The 17,300-nt window shown below is 38.4% G+C and overlaps 1 protein-coding gene across 1 annotated transcript in view; it reads left to right on the top strand.

Moving 5' to 3' along the window:
* Glud1 (glutamate dehydrogenase 1) overlaps nt 1-12,140 on the top strand; it is a 34,523-nt gene extending 22,383 nt beyond the window's left edge. The window contains 10 exon segments of the mRNA XM_047553809.1: nt 2,381-2,560; nt 3,306-3,443; nt 3,563-3,700; nt 4,275-4,320; nt 4,323-4,354; nt 5,156-5,279; nt 6,126-6,172; nt 6,174-6,218; nt 9,781-9,843; nt 10,779-12,140. Of these exon segments, the coding sequence (XP_047409765.1) occupies nt 2,381-2,560; nt 3,306-3,443; nt 3,563-3,700; nt 4,275-4,320; nt 4,323-4,354; nt 5,156-5,279; nt 6,126-6,172; nt 6,174-6,218; nt 9,781-9,843; nt 10,779-10,898 (933 nt within the window). The 3' untranslated portion in view covers nt 10,899-12,140.
* Nucleotides 12,141-17,300: the final 5,160 nt, after the last annotated feature.

Genomic DNA, 17,300 nt, shown 5'->3' with positions numbered 1-17,300 from the left:
ATTTCTATATATATATTTTTATTATTATTATTTAATTGTATGTTTCATAGGACTGTTATGAGGATTAGACAAAGAATAGTCTAATGTACTTAAAACAGTCCACAGCCCTCAGTAGTAGTCATAAAAGTAAATGTTACATCATATAAATTGTACATATCTCTTGAAATAACAGAAACCGCATTAGACACTTCAAAGAATTTTGGTTTGGACTGCTATTCCCAAAAGGAACACTTTTCCCTATGTCACCTGTTAATTTTAAATGAGCTCTGAGTATGATCGATCTCTTGTTCATTTTGAGCAGGGCACTCCACTGAATAGTGCAAACTAGTAGGCAGGATATCATTATTCACAGCTCATCATTAGTGGTGGCAGCAAAAGCAAGTTTTGTGAGGCACTGCCAGCTAAGCCTTGGACTATATTGGTAAATGTTATCTTCCTTCAGTTGCTAGGAAATCCATAATTCAGGCCTAGGTGAGGAAGCCATAGTTTTCGTTAACTTGTTTCCAGATGTGAACCAGGAAACTCTTTGTCCAGCCCCATCTGGCAGTGCTGTGTTGGGAGAGAATATTCTCCATATTCTTTCCCCTGGACTGCAGGACCATTAGGTATTCTGGGGAGCCTGACAGTTGGCACCAGGCCTGACCTCAGCTTCAGCATTTGCATTTCACTGTTTAGAAGCATTTGGCACCAGGTTTGCAATTCTGTATTCATAATATTAATTATTCATGAAAGAATACTGTGGGAAAACTACTAATTCTGTAGTGCTTTACTAGACTGCTTTTTTTTTTTAACTTCTTTCTTTTTCTTTGTTGTTGTTGTTAATTATCCAAGAAATACAATTCTGAGTTCTTTCTGTAAAAATATTTAAACAATATGGATAAAGACCAGGTCAATTTTTAACACTCTCAGCTACAATACAGTATTGGGGAAAGGGACATGATATGAGGTAAAGCATCTCATTTTGTTCACATAGGTGACAGATTGCCTCAACAGGGCATGCTTTTGTCTCTGATTTAAAGTTCTTCATTTTCTGTTTATTTCCTGTATGTAATCAGACTGCATCTCATTTCTCCTGTTTATTGATCAACATATCTGTTCCACAGGGTTGCAGTTGTCATGTTCATAGTATATCTGATACCTTGGAAAGGGAAACCCTTCCAAACCCCTTTTTTCTAGTTATGCTTGTTTCTCAACAAGAATGCATGCACATCCTCAATTCAAAGAGGGCAGAAGGCCGGGCATGGTGGTGTATGCCTATAATCCCAGTGACGCAGGACACTGAGCCAGAGGATCACAAGTTTGAGGCCAGCCTCAGCAACTTATTGAGATCCTATCTCAAAATAAAAAGGGCTGAGGATGTAGCTCCATAGTAAAGCACCCCTGGTTAGATACCCAGTACCAAAAATAAATAAATAAGAAAGGCAGAAGAAAGTGGAGTGATGAAGATCATTAACCCCCTTTATACTTACAGAGCTAGCACTGCTACCAAGGTGTTCTTTAAGCCAGGCACTATGGTGCATATCTGTAATCCCAGCAACTCTGGAGGATTGCAAATTCAATGTCAGCCCAGCAAGTTAGTGAGACTGTGTCTCAAAATGAAAGATTAAAAGATCTGGGAGCTGGGTGTGGTGGGACACATCTATAATCCCAGCAACAAGTGGGAAGGTTGGGAGGATCATGAGTTCAAAGCCAGACTCAGCAACTTAACAAGGCCCTAAGTAATTTAGCAAGACCCTATCTCAAAATAGTAAAATATAAAAAGGACTGGTGGGGATGTGGCTCAGTGATTAAGCCACCCTAGGTTCAGTCCCCAGTACCGGGGTGTAGGGGGGTGATGGTGTAGGTTACTGGTAAAGCACCCCTAGAATCCCCATACCACTAAAAAAAGGTAGGCTGTTCTGTGAATGGGCCACTGTGTCTTGCCTGTATGTTCCTATTTTTGAAATTGAGCCTTCCCAGCAAGAAAATTGTAATATCTCTTCCTATCTCAGATAGTTTTGGTGACATGTGCAAGTATTGTGGTAGATTGTGGTGGATAGGATGTGTACTCTGACTTTGGACTTGAAGAAATAATAGCTTTAAGCTGAACTGTCTCTACTTTTATGATGTTACTTTTACTTGATGGTAAATTCCAATACTGTTTCTCCCACTGGGAAATATAATTTAGAAATATAATTTCAAGAAACAAAGTTTAAAAAATGAAATTTATCCTATTGGTTAAAAAAGTATACCTTAAATACATTCACTCTTACATACACACACACTTGGCACACACACTTCTGAGAATATTTTTAGTGAGAAGAGAATGTGCTTTGACTTGTATTCATTATATTGGTTCATCATTTAAATTGGGCTGACATTATTTTTTCTTGTCTTACAGGATATTAATGCACATGCCTGTGTTACTGGTAAACCCATCAGTCAAGGAGGCATCCATGGACGCATCTCTGCTACTGGCCGTGGTGTTTTCCATGGAATTGAAAACTTTATCAATGAAGCTTCTTACATGAGCATTTTAGGAATGACACCAGGATTTGGAGATAAAACATTTGTGGTTCAGGTTTTTTAAAAAATTAATTTTCTTAATTGTATAACTGATATACAATGTTTTTAATGTTTGTAGATTTGCAACTTTAAATTTTTATTATTTGAACCTCTTGGGTTTTAGAGTGATTTCTTCCAGAAAAGTAATATATCCTCTTTTGAATATTATGATTCATGTGACTAAAACTGATTTAATATCTCTCAGATACATATAAGACTGTAATCAACTTCTTTTGATCCTTATTTAAACCTGAAATTATATCCAGAAAAAGGGAAAGGTCTCATTTTCTATGCCCAGAAGTTTGCACATTGACCCAAAGTTATATGATATGGTAACGTGTTTTATCTAGGGAAATCTAAATTAAATTGTTGAATGTTACTTTTAGAGTTTATATTCCTCTAAACTAATGACATACATTTATACAACCATAGGACCTTTGGTCATTGGGAACTGACCGCACTGGTGTGGTTGGCATTGCTACCATTTCTTTATGAGCCAAGACGCTTTCACCTAACTAAACCTCTTCAGGACGCATTCTCATCAACAACAGAGGATTGGGTTCCACATTCTTAAAACATGGGGATTTATTATTTAAGAAAAGGCATTTAGTACATTGGTTCTTCTGGCAAAAGGATTTCGAAATTTTCCCTGTATGTGAGTTAGGACAATTAATATTGTAGATATACATGGGTTAAGGTATGACTCTTACTATCTGTACCAAGACTTTAATTTTTGTGTCATGTGTAATTGTTCTCCACAGGGGTTTGGTAACGTGGGCCTGCACTCTATGAGGTATTTACATCGTTTTGGTGCTAAATGTGTTGGTGTTGGTGAATCTGATGGGAGTATATGGAATCCAGATGGTATTGACCCAAAGGAACTGGAAGATTTCAAATTGGTAATCTGAACAGTTTTACTACTCTGAACCTTATAAAGTTGAAATAAATCTTACTTAAATCTATTGCTTTTTTAGAAAGTCTGGTGCAGCTATTCATTCCAATTTTCAACCAATTACAGCAACATGGATCAATTCTGGGCTTCCCCAAGGCAAAGGTATATGAGGGAAGTATCTTGGAGGCTGACTGTGATATACTGATCCCTGCTGCCAGTGAGAAGCAATTGACCAAATCCAATGCACCCAGAGTCAAAGCCAAGGTAAAAAGCATTATAGAAACCAGAATCAGCTTTATAAATGTGAAATGACATTAGAGAGATCATAAGAAAGTCAAATTGTTTTTCGGGTTTTCCCTTTAATTTTATTGGCATATAATTCATGTCTCATAAATTTTACATATTTACAGGGTTTAATTTACTATCTTTTTAGCACATTCACAAATTTACGTAACCATCACCAAACTAGTTTTAAAAAAATAGGGAAATGGAAAAAGTGAAATATACCTATATCTTTGTAAAGCAAAATAACCTTTATTATTCATTTATTTTTGCAGTACTAGAGATTGAACCCAGGACCTCATGCATTCTAGGCAAGCACTATACTACTGAGCTACTTCCCAGCATTGTTTTTATTTTGAAATAATCTCACTAAGTTGCCAAGACTGGCCTCAAACTTGTGGTCTTGCCTCAGCCTCTTGAGTACCTGGTATTACAGTCATGTACCTCCTCAAGTGTAGGTTATAATCTTCCATTCAGTCCCCTATCCATATACGCACTTCTGTTGCCCCTATCCATACACATGTTCCTGGCATTTCTGTGTTCCTGACTTTTGCAGATCATTGCTGAAGGTGCCAATGGACCAACCACTCCAGAAGCTGATAAGATTTCCTGGAGAGGAACATCATGGTTATTCCAGTAAGTCACCTATGTTTATTAGAGATTATATATACTTGGAATTATAATTCCTTTTTGATAGGATTTTGGGGGAAAGAGAGGAGTTACTTGTTTCCTCAGTTGGTGAATTTTTTATCTTTATTTTGCTCTTAAGAAAATAGAGCAGGAGTGGGGAATAGAATGGAAGCATGGTTAATATAACACATATCACTTTTTTCATTTTGACCTGAATACTTTCTCAGCTTCTGGCTCTTTCTTTAGTATGTGTTTAACCTTCTGAGAGTATATTCATATATAATTAATTGCATAGCTAGAAATATTATTCCAATTTGAACCCTTAAGATCTTCTATACAGTTCCCAACTTTATACATTTCAAGGGTTCCTTCCTACTTTATTTTAGAAAGCTGTTATAAGGAAATGTGCTCAGGTCTGGGGGTGGAACTTTGAAAAACCAGCCCTCTTTGCTGAAAATACTTTAATTTAACTGAAATAGGCTGCTCTTAAGTAGTGGGAATGCTAATCTGGTAAACTGCTTGTTGATTTCAGCCTGAGAACTTGGTGAGAAGAGACTCTTGCCTAAGTTGACCAAATACTCATTAATGACCCAAAAAAATTTCCTAAATGAAAAAAAAAAGTTATTTGCATTGGGAAGGGAAATTTGTTAAATTATGAAATCGCTGATACTATCTAAAATACAATTGGGAAATTTAAACCTTAGTCCACCTTGGTACTGAAATTGAATTCTTATGTCATTTTAAGCTTTTGCTAAAGTCATCATCTTTTAATTTCTTCGGTGTCTTCCTGTCACATTTCGTGCATAGGATCTCTACTTAAATGCTGGCGGAGTGACAGTATCTTACTTTGAGTGGCTGAAGAATCTGAATCATGTCAGCTATGGCCGATTAACCTTCAAATACGAAAGGGATTCTAACTACCACTTGCTCAGTGAGTCCCTGTGATCTCATTCTCCAAAAAATAACCCTCTGGGCCAGCCAAAAGGCTAGAGAAAGCATATAAGAGGTCTTTTTCCTTGGTAATCCTAAAAACTTCCATCTCAGAGCAGAAAACTGTATGTATTTCTGTCTCTTGAAGCTTAGACCAAAAATACCAGTTTCTTTAGGCATTCAATATATTTACTCTCAAATGTATTTATATTCATAAATATAATAAAAAGTTTTTATTCTTTGATTTTTTTATTTTCTCAGAACATAATCTATAAATTAGTAATGTTACAAAAAGTATTATCTTAAATTATATGAGTTCCATTGTTTGACTTGCATCCATTCTGTATCTGGTTGCTCTTAGTAAAGGCCTATCTAGTGTCAAATTTTTTGAGTGTTCTGATGAGATACTTGTTTTTTGTTTGACTAGAGTAAGCTACACAGTTAATAGCAGAATTCTCATCAGGTTGAAATAAGACCAAGACCTTCAACTGAGCTCCTATACTCAGCCACTCTGAGAATCGGGGTGAAGTGTTCATCTATTTCCTTTTCTTTTCGCTCAGCATTTTCTTTTTAATAGAGCCAAGGAAAAACCCTGGTAATGGGTGTTATGGAAACAGAGCAATGACCTGAATTCACATTTATATAGGAATTTGGCAAAGTCTTCTGTTCCTTTTTAACTGAGTTTTTAGAGATCAACTCTTTTATATCTTTAGCACTGAAGATTTCTAAAACTATTTTGAAGGGGTATGGATATAGTTTGGGGCTATTGGGGGAGGGGGTTGGTGTTTTTGTTTGTTTCTCTGCCCTACTTAGCAACACTTTATCTTGATCTTTTGCTTTTTTATAGTGTCTGTTCAAGAGAGTTTAGAAAGAAAATTTGGAAAGCATGGTGGAAACAATTCCTGTCGTACCCACTGCAGAGTTCCAGGACAGGATATCGGTGAGTGTGGTGACACTAAAGTGGCACCTTGTGCTCCCTACCTTGACCTCCATACATTCAGGTTGACTGGAGTTGAGGGGTGGTGATCAGCACGACAGTAACTATATGCTTTGTGTATGTTTTGTACCTTCTCCTTTCAATCTACTATAAAAATGAAGAATCCTAGTCACTAATAACAACTTTCAATAGATAATTACTCTTTTGCTTTTGTTACTTTTTTCAATACAAATGACTTAACAGTGATTCGGCATAATCATGAAGGATTGCTAATCTATTTTAACTTTTTTAAGCCTCAGAGAAATATAATTAAAAGGTAAGCATTAGACTGAGCTATATGAAAAATGGAAATTGCTGAGTAGACACAAGAGTTAAAGAAAACAGATTAGAAAAGGTATTTTGTATTAACTAGCTGTCGACAGGATATATTAATAGTGTATACATATTTCAAAGAGAACTTCTTTACCACTACATGACAGCAGGCATGCACAACAAAGTCACAGCTTGTTCACCAAAATAGAAGTTTAACCTCACTGTTATCAAAAACAGTGTATCTTTTTTGTTTGTTACTCTTTCTGTCAGAGTGACTTGCAGCACATTAAGAGAGGTCTTGAAGGGTTCACTTCTCTGATTGGTCCCCTTACCTGACATATGTCTGGCACATGCCTGGCACATGCCTGGCACATGGTGATCACTTAGATCGTACTTCTGGAAGAGCACAGAAAGAGAACAACCATCTGGTTTTGAAGACAGAATTATGAGTGACTATTTAACACAATTTGTTTGAGGGGGCAGATATTGTGGGTTGAATCTAGGGGTACTTAACCACTGAGCCATACCCCCAGCCCTTTTTACTTTTTATTTTTTATATTGAGACAGTCTCTCTAAATTGCTGAGGTTGGCCTTGAACCTGTGGTCTTCCTGCCTCAGCCTCCCAAGTCACCAGGACTATAGGGGGACAATGCTGCACCTGGCTTCCTAATTTTTAAATGGTTTTCGTGCTGCTAAGTTTAATTTTGCTGTTTCTCGCTCTCACTGTGTTAGTTACTTCAAGAAGTCTTACGGGGCTGGGGATATATAGCTCAGTTGGTAGAGTGCTTGCCTTGCAAGCATAAGGCTCTGGGTTCAATCCCCAGCACTGGGGAAAAAAAAAAAAAAAAAAAAAAAAAGTCTTACAATAAGTGCAGTTGAAAACCCAGTTTTCCCCAGCTCTCTCCCTTTTGTTCCCCCTCCCTAGCCCTGCTTTAGCCCTTCCAGGTCCCTCATTAAGCCTCCCATCTTTTCTCTGTTCATCATTCCCCACCTAATTTTCTCCTTTCTCTTCTATCTAATGAAAGGCCCACTGTCCATCATTACAATAACTCCTTGGTCTTGTTTTGATTCATCATACCCACTTCTCATTAACAATTAAACAACCTCTGATAAAATCCCAACTTTCTCCTTTTTCCATGCCTATGCCCATGTAGGTACTGGCTCTGCTGGCAGTTCCTATTCTGACCTCTAACCTCAGTGACACTCAGGGCTAACTACCAGTCTGACTACTTTTCCCTGTTGTGTTCATATTCTCCCTCCCCTGAGTGGTTGTGTCATTTTCTCCTCTTCTTACTCACATACATATCAGCTCTTGAGCTGGTACCTGGTCAAAGAAAGTTGAAGCAGTCAGAGAATCTACACAACTAGTCAATTCCTGGTCTCTACCCTGTCCTGTGCCATTTCCCCTCAGATGGGTAGATTAACTCTCTGTGCTTCCACCTACACCCACCTCTTGTTCAGAACATTCAATGGCCTGTCCCCAGCTTCTCTGATGTACTATACTAACAAGTCTTGCCTCTCTTGCATCATCAGTTTTCCCTCTGCTGTATTCTCTCAGTACACCAAGTGATGTTTGAAAAAGTTATGTCTTAATCCCACTTCAGTTACTGCCGATTTTATTTCTCATACACCAGACCTCCTTGAAAAAGTTACATGTACTCCATCTTCATTTCTTCTCTACTGGAACCTACTCCACCAAAACTGTTCTTGTCAAGAGAACCAATGACAGCAATGCCCAGGCCGGTGGTCACTTTTCAGTCCTCATCTTGACTTATCAGCAGCTGTTCTCACTATTAATGGCTGTTACCTGGGACTGTTTTCTTCCCACCTCACTAGGCTTTTGCTGGTACTCTTTCTCTCTCCATCCTTTTAATACTAGAAGCCCTCAGCCCCCGAACCACTTCTAAATCTAAATTTAAAATACTGATCATGTATTTGGCCTCATGGTTTCAAGTCCACACATGCATTTCACTGCCCCACTAAAATAGACTCCATGAGAACAGACAATTTTGATTGTTTTGTTCTCTAATGTGTCCATTTGTTTATGGTAGTGTGGATTGAACCCACGGGTGCTTAAACCCTAAGACACATCCCCAGCTTTTTTTATTTTGTGACAGGGTCTCACTCAGTGTCTTAGGGCCTCACTAAATTTCTGCAGCTGGCTTTGTACTTGGGAGTTCTTTCTCATCCTCCTGAATTGCTGGTATTATAGGTGTGTGCCACTGTGCCGGGTCAGATGTTTCTTTTTTTTTTTTTTTTTTTTTTTTGCGGTGCTGGGGATCGAACCCAGGGCCTTGTGCTTGCAAGGCAAGCACTCTACCAACTGAGCTATCTCCCCAGCCCAGATGTTTCTTTTTTAATACATATGTTTCAGAGATAACTGACAGGAAAGAGATTAGCTGACTTAATGATGGGAGGCCCTGGGTCATTGCCAAGTCTTAAATATAACTATCAGAAACCTTGCCCAATCTTTTGGTCCTGGGTTTCCTCCTAAGTAAAATTAAAGAGCTGCTAAGATCTATCCAGCCTTAAATTGGTGGTATTACTGAATACACAGACAGGGTTCTACTCCAGAGCTACTGTTGGCTTCAACCAGTTTTCTTTCTGTGTCTTATATGGTATCCCTGTTGACACCGAGTGGAGAACACTTATCTCTCTACTTTTCCTCAGGTTTCTTTGTCCATACTTTTCTGTCTTGTTTTACCATAATCTTATTTCATGAGTATTTGTTGCTGTTAATTATATTTAAAACTAAATTGTGGTTAAAATGCAGCTACTTCAGTAAGTATCAAGATACTCTACCTTTTGCCATGTATGGTGGCATATACCTGTAATCCCAGCAATTTGGGAGACTAAGGCAGAAAGATCACAAGTTTCAGTCCAGCCTTGGCAACTTAAAAAGATCCTATCTCAAAATAAAAAAGGCTGGAGATGTATTCCAGTGGTAAAGCATCCCTGGGTTCAATCCCCAGCACCACCCAAAAAAAGATACTGTACCTTGGTCTAGGGATGTGACTCAGTGGTAGAGCCCTTGTCTAACATGTGTGAGGCTTTGAGTTCCATTCCCAGTACTGCAAACCAATGGAAAAACAAAAACATACTGTTCCTTGATAGGATACAGAAATTCCATCTATCTTTGCTGAAAAACAAAACAGTTCTGTCTGTACATTAACTTAAGAATCCTTTGTACTCTTCTGGAGTCACAAACACATCTTCATATGATTTTGTTAAACTTGTGTTCTTTTTCCTACAGGGTGCATCAGAGAAAGACATTGTGCATTCTGGGTTAGCCTACACCATGGAGCGTTCAGCCAGGGTACGTACGCATATAGATGCTCTCTAACTTTCTGTTAGTGACATGAATCAGCACAGCTCAACCGAATCATCTCAGTGGCCAGATTATATATATGGCATTAGAAAATATCAATCTGTTCTCATTCGTGTGCAGCAAAAAACATGCTTTTTTATTCTCAAACGATGAGTAATGTTACCAATCTTCAGTGTTTACCAAGATCTGGAAATAAATAATAATACTGAAATAGGAAGGAATGATTGGCAGTAGTTGGCTAAATATTGAGTAGTGAGCCAAATTGGAATACAACTCAGGGTGTCACTACATTTCAGCTTCAGGAAACTACCTTTCTATAAAATTTGGTTTAAGAGTTTTTTGACTACTTGATTCTTTGTTTCAAGTAAGGTCTTAAATGCAGTTTGAATCCAGATTTCCTAATTTCTTCTTAAGCTCAGATTCTGTCCACTTGAATTTCCAAGTTGAAGCAGCATAAAAAACATACTGATGAAGGTGGTGCTTTTTAGAATTGTTTTTGTTGTGATATAACTAAAATGCTATAAATTCATCCTTTTAAAGTGTATAGCTCAGCTGCCTTTAGTATATTCACATAGTTGTATTGCCGTTACTACTATGAAATTCTAGAACATTTTCACCACCTCATTCTAGGTTTTTTGAAACAATCACAAAAGTATATGATATGCACAGATTAACAGTATCTTATGGTCAGAGAGACATTCACATCTGCAGTTGTGATGAATGACTTTTTATTACTTCCTGGACAATAATCATTGATAGTAATTCCAGAGAATTAGTCCTTCCCTCCTAGAGGTTGTTGTACAGACACCATAGTTTGTCTTTGGCTGTCCAAATCCCATAGCAGGGCCATCACATACCTTGTGTGTTCATGGCCCAACTGCTTGACTTAGGTAGTCTTCACTGCCTTTTCTCCTTCATTGCAGCAAATTATGCGTACAGCCATGAAGTATAACCTGGGCTTGGACCTGAGAACAGCTGCCTATGTCAATGCCATTGAGAAAGTCTTCAAAGTGTACAACGAAGCTGGCGTGACCTTCACATAGATGGATCTTGGTTAACTTCCTCCCCACCCTCTTTACCTATAACTTCTGCTGACCTATCACAAGTTTACATGTAACTGCAGAAATCTTTCTCTCATGACTATTAAACAGTGGACACTGTTCTCAACAAGTCAATCTGTTCAGCCCCTTAAGAAGAAAGAATTAAGTTTAGGGGATCTGTACAATTTGATGAGTATGAAAGTAGAAATCACCTATTCCAGAGAGCCATTTAGGCACTTTGCTTTTAAATAAAAAGTCTTTTGCCTGACTGTGCTGCCTTGCTCCAGGGCTCTTCCAACATAGTCAGTGCTATTGCCAGGGAAAGCAATCAAGAACAGTCACTCAATTTTGCTCTGGACAAATCTGGGACGTACTATAACATGGACACATGTGAGAATTAGATATATTGTTTTCAGAAAGTAGCATGGTCCTCAAATGAGTTATTGATATTACATCTGCATAATAACTCAGTTTTACAAGCTGCAAACAAAAATAAAAGCTGTCTCGTATGCATTTTATTCTCATAGAATAAAATAAGTACATGCTGCTGTAATAAAATTGCCTTGAATCACTTAATAAGCCTAACTTAACTCAAGCAGTGAATGCCTATAAACATAGTAAATGAAGAAACTAGTATTTTTATATCATAAAACAGTATCATTTATAGCTTATCAGTCATGTATTGTCCAGCAAAAATAAAAAGCTTGATGGAGGTCTGTCTTCATATCCAGAAACATTGGAGGCTATTTTTGTTAAAACTATCAGAATTTGCTAACTACCATTAGGATACATAGTCCAAAGAGTTTAGTAACCTCTTTATCATGTTAGTTAATTGTTCTTCCCTTTTGAAGATATATTGTGTTGACTAACTGAACCCTAATTCAAGTAGTGTCCCAAGAAAAACCACTGGGCTCCCTGTTTGAAGTCCAGCTGACTCTGAGCATTGCTGGTGGCCACAACTCAGACTGTGTCCTCTCCTTCTGGAGGCTTTGCATTCTGCACCCAGCTTCATTAACAGCAGGCTGAAAACAACATAGGTTCTAGTGTTTATAGAGTTTTTTGGCCAGGACCTTTTGAGCAGTAGTGTCCCAATAAAGTTACTAGATATTTATGTAAGAATGAGCGCTTTTTGTTTTGTTTTGTTTTTTTAAACAGTAATGCCCTTTCACAGATTTCTAACTACTTTGTAACTGCCTGACTTAACCTGATGATAAAAGCAGTTATTAAAGTCTACCTTTTCCAAAATTTGTTTCTTTCTGTGTTTTTATATTTGTCTTTCTTTTTAGTAAAGGATAAACCTACAACTGGATTTCAAAATTTTTTGTAACAGCTGCCTATGTAATATTTCCTTCTGCTGTGTCGTGAGCTGCCCAAATTTTATTCCTGAATTCTTTTGAATTTCATTTTATTAAGTGATATCAATGACTGTTCTTAGGGAGGAGGCTTTAATGATTAAAACTGATAACTAAAGTAATTTTTAGTGCCTTTTTAAATGAAGGGAAATTTTGTTAGGAATAATTTAGCCACGGAATGTAACTGCTATTTAAAACAATATGAACTGTAATCAACAGAACTGGATTCTGGACCAGGTTCCACCAATTATTTAGCTGCCACTTGTTCTCTTTATCTGTCTTTCACAGCTTTGTCTTGTTGCTTATGATCATGAAATCAGTCAGATGGACAAACTGGACACAGTTAGTCCTCTGCAACACCTGGTGTCAGCCTGCACTCTAGATGTAGTACTGAAGTATGTCAGAGTGGGGAGAGGGATATATAAACAAATTCTAGAATGTTTGGAATGATGTTGGGTGGGGCAGTACGTTCAGATAAAAGTAAGATAAGTCTTAGTCATGACCTTTGACTAAACATCAGGAATACCAATAGTGATGACTTCAGTTGGTTGGTTTGGTTTTTTTGCAGTACTGGGGATTGAGCCCAGGGCCTCCCGTATGCTAAGCAAGTGCTCTACCACTGAGCTACAGCCCCTAACTCCTGATGGTGTTATAGTGGGTTTTTTGTTTGTAATTTTTATTTTGAGACAGTGTCTCCCTAAGTAGCTTAGGACCTCACTAAATTGCTGAGGCCAGCCTTGAACTTGTAATCAATTCTCCTGCCTCAGCCTCCCCAGTCCCTGGGATTATAGGTATGCATACCATACCTGGCCCTGATAGTGGTTTTATTTTTTTAAAGATTAATGTTGAGGGGTACTATTTATTGATATTAAACTGTGTTGTCTCAGGAATGGAGTCTATACAGGTGACCTGGCACTAGTGTTAATGACTGATTCCTCAAGTTTTGGGTTAAATTCTGGTCAGTTCCCTTCCCCCCACCCCCCCCCCCCCCCCCCCCCCCCCGCCCTGCCGCTAGTACCGGGAATTGAACCCAGGGGCATTTAACCACTTAGTCACATCCCCAGCCTTTTTTTATATTTTATTTAGAGACACGGTCTCACTGAGTTGCTAAGTGCCTCACTGAGGTCAATTACTCTTTAACTGAAATAACTCTGTAACTGAAATTTCCTTATTTATTCATAATTCTTTATTGAGTAAAAGAATTTCTGACTCAAAAGAAAAAAATTGTTTCTATGCTAATATCACTAAATAAGTGAATTAACACAGAAAATGGGAAATTATTCCATGCAGGGGTACGCCAATTAAATATCAGCCGTCCCAAGTTGAGATGCAGGATTTGGAGCAGAGGGACTTAAATACACACACCCAGTACCACTCACACACATAGCCATCACCCCCATTTGCAGTCATTGCCTTCTCTCAGAAATAGAAGTTCAGGTAATCCACCAGCAGTTTCTGGTTCTAGGTAGGGAAGTGGCTGTCAAAGAGACCATTCTTAAGGTTCTTGATTTCACTCTTTTTTTTTTTTTTTTTTTTTTTTTGGTACTGGGAGTTGAACCCAGAGGCACTTAACCACTAAGCTACGTCCCCAGCCTTTTATATATATATATATATTTTTGTTTGTTTTTTTTTGTTTTTTTACTTTTTTATTTAGAGACAGGGTCTTGCCGAGTTGCTTAGGGCCTCACTAAGTTGCTGAGGCTGACTTTGAACTCAATGATCTTTCTGCCTCAGGCTCCTGAGTCACTGCGATTACAGGCATGTGCCACTATTCCCAACTTGATTTTCGTCTTAATGTCCTTTGCCATAACGCTGTCTCCTAAAGACATTCTTCCAGCAGAATGCAGCTCAATGTCTGTGCCTTTGAGTTATTTTCTCAGTGGTTGCCCTGAGGATTATAACCAACATCTTAATATACCACCTAATTAATGCTGGGGATGGTGGCACACACCTATAATCCCAGCTACTTAGAAGGCTAAGGTGGGAAGATTGTAAGTCTGAGACCAACTAGGGCAACTTAGCAAAACCCTGTCTCAAAAAAATAAAAAGGGCTGGGGGGATGTAGCTCAGTAGCAGAGTGCTTGCCTAGCATGCTTTAAGCCCTGGGTTCAATCCCCAGTTCCATAAAAAGTAAATAATTTCAATGGGATACAAAGATTTTACTCATGTAACTCTGTTCCCTTTGCCCCTTTTTGCTGTTATTGTCCTACAAATGACATCTATACATCATATGCCAATCAACAAAGACCTAAATTATTGCTTTATGCAGTTGTCTTAAATCATAAAGGAGAAAAAAGTACAAACAAAAGTACATTTGAGCCAGGCATGGTGGCACACCATGTAATCCCAGCAGCTTGGGAGGCTAAGACAAGAGGATCTCAAGTTCAAATAGCCTCAGCAACTTAGCAAGGCTCTGAGCAACTTGAGAGACCCTGTCTCAAAAAATAAAGAGGACTGGGAATGGTTAAGCACCCCTCACTCAAATCCCTAGTACCCGCTCCAAAAAAAAACTAAGAAGTACATTTTTACTCTTTTATATTTACCTATTGAGTTACCTTGACCTGATGCCCCTTTTTTTCTTTTTTTTTTTTTTTTTTCTTCTCTATAGATTTGAGTTAGTAACTAGTATCCTTATATTTCAACCTGAAGGGCTGTTAATTATTTCCCATAGAGCAGGTCAGTTCTCAGGGAATTCTTTTTTATTTTTGTTTAGGGCATGTTAATTTTTTTTTATTTATTGATTTTCCACAGATTTCAGAAGTCTATCTTGGATAAATATAGATCCACCACAATAAAGCAACATTAGAAGCCTAATGACAGAAGAACTAAGCACTTTAGAGCTCCACCAAACTGGATCTGAACTTGAGAGTGTGCTAGAATTGGGATGTTGAATGTCTCCAAAGGCCTATAGGGTGAAGGCTTGGTCCCCAGCCTATGGCGTTATTTGGAGATGGTGGGACCTTTAGGAGGTGGGGCCTAGTGGAAGGAAGTTAGGTCACTGGGGAGCACTAGACTCCAGCCTTTACCTCCGGGCTGCATTGCAGTGGCAGTTCCTTCCACTGCCTGCACTCACCACAACAATACTGCCTTGCCTCAGGCCCAAAGGCACTGGAGCAAGTTACCATGAACTGAAATCATGAGTCAAAACAGAAGTTCATTATCTCAGGTGTTTGGGTATGATGACAGCAAACTGCACCTTGCTCCTTTATCATCAGCACAATGAATACCGAGTTCGTGTAACCCTAAAACATGTTATCAAACCATGATAACAAAATAGGAAGATGAAGACCTCTGGAGGCTTATACACTAAAACTTTACCTACAGGTAGCTACAAAAAAAAAAAAAATAGTGTTTATGTGACTTCCACCTTTTAAAATCAAGTATTTACAAGACAGACAGAGTTCAATCCATAAGTTCTGAAGTAGAATAAAGGAGAGCAATCATGTTAAGTGACCACCTCCCACTCATAATGCCAGAGGGTTTTTTTTTCGTTTTTGGTGTTTCATTTTTGCAGTACTGAGGATCAAACCCAGGACCTCACACATGCCAGGCAAGCGTTCTACCACAGCCACATCCCCAGTTCCACCAAAGATGTTCTTAATTTCCCCATACCAGTTTCAATTTGTCTGGATAGACTTAGAGTATAAGATTTCCTAGGGGTTTTCAAGCAGATGGAAGTATATGTTTTAGCAGACTCTTCAAGAAGTCAAGAATGTTGGGGTCCTGGCCATCAGTCTGGTGTTGCTGACTTCTGCATAAAGACCAGTAGGAAATGAGATGGAAGTGCTTACTGGAGACAACAACCTACAAGGTAAAGTTAGGGAGGTGTGGGCAGTGTTTCTCCAACTCTGAGAAGGAAGAATCTGTTTTACTACGGTATGTGGTCCTGTTACAGTGACTAGTTTACATGCAACTTGCCAGGCAAGTTCAACCCAAGCTGTTCTTCATCCCATTCAGCAAGAATCACCCCTGAAGGTCCAGACAGTGGTCAAATTACTGTAAGTTTCCAAAGGTTCTCAGCTTGTTGCCAAGTATAAAGTTTGCAAACCAGCAAACTTTGAGTAGCACTTCATTAAGAAACAATCTTGAATAAAGTGGTTCTGTCCTCCAAAAATCACATCTTAAAAAAAAAAAAAAAAAAATCTGTTTTCTGGGCATAGTGATGCATTCCTGTAATCCCAGCTACTCAGGAGCCTGAAATGGGAGGATCCCAACAAGTTTGAGGCCAGCCTCAGCAACTCAGCAACACCCTGTCTCAAAATGAAAAAATAAAAAAGGCTGGGGATGTAGCCCAGTAGTAGAGGGGCTCTGTATTCCATCCCCAGCACGGCCAAAAAAAAAAAGAAAAAAAATCTGTATTGGTTTTCTCTTAAACATGAGGGAAACAGGTAAAAAATGTTTGCTGTATGTATGCTACAAGTTTTTTCTTTATACAATTATTTTTGCTATATAAAAATGAACTTATGCTACATACATATTTTACAACTTACTGATACTTGGACATATCCTTATATGATATATGTACATTTCCCCTCATCTTTAATAGCCATGGCATATTCCATTTCAAATATATGCAATATTTGTTGACCAATCCCTGTTGATGGCCATCTAGAGCTGGGTCCCATTTTAAGCTAAGGAATTTACAATGTAGTAGAATAACAGGTGTTAACTCCATGTTGTGTGTGACACACCTAATAAACAGCAGAACTTGCCATCCATGTGACATCCAACCAGCATCAGAGTGTTAACAACCTCTCACTCTCACAAACGTGCTATAATAAATCTGTTTTTGCCTTTGGGCACCTATATGTCCCTGTGCATGCCTGAAGAAGAAAGTCCTAAAAAAGGACTTGCTATTCAAAGCAGGTGTTCCAGTTTACTCTGCCACCCACAATATTTTTAGCCCTCTGAGCTTGGGTTGTTTTTTTGTTTTTTTTTTTTTTTTTGTTTTTGTTTTTTTTTTTTGTTTTTGTTTTTGTTTTTTTTTTGCGGTGCTGGGGATCGAACCCAGGGCCCTAGGCAAGCACTTTACCAACTGAGCTATCTCCCCAGC

The sequence above is a fragment of the Sciurus carolinensis genome, chromosome 5 (assembly GCF_902686445.1).
Source record: "Sciurus carolinensis chromosome 5, mSciCar1.2, whole genome shotgun sequence".
Lineage (NCBI taxonomy): Eukaryota > Metazoa > Chordata > Mammalia > Rodentia > Sciuridae > Sciurus > Sciurus carolinensis.
This window is presented reverse-complemented; position numbering and strand designations above follow the sequence as displayed.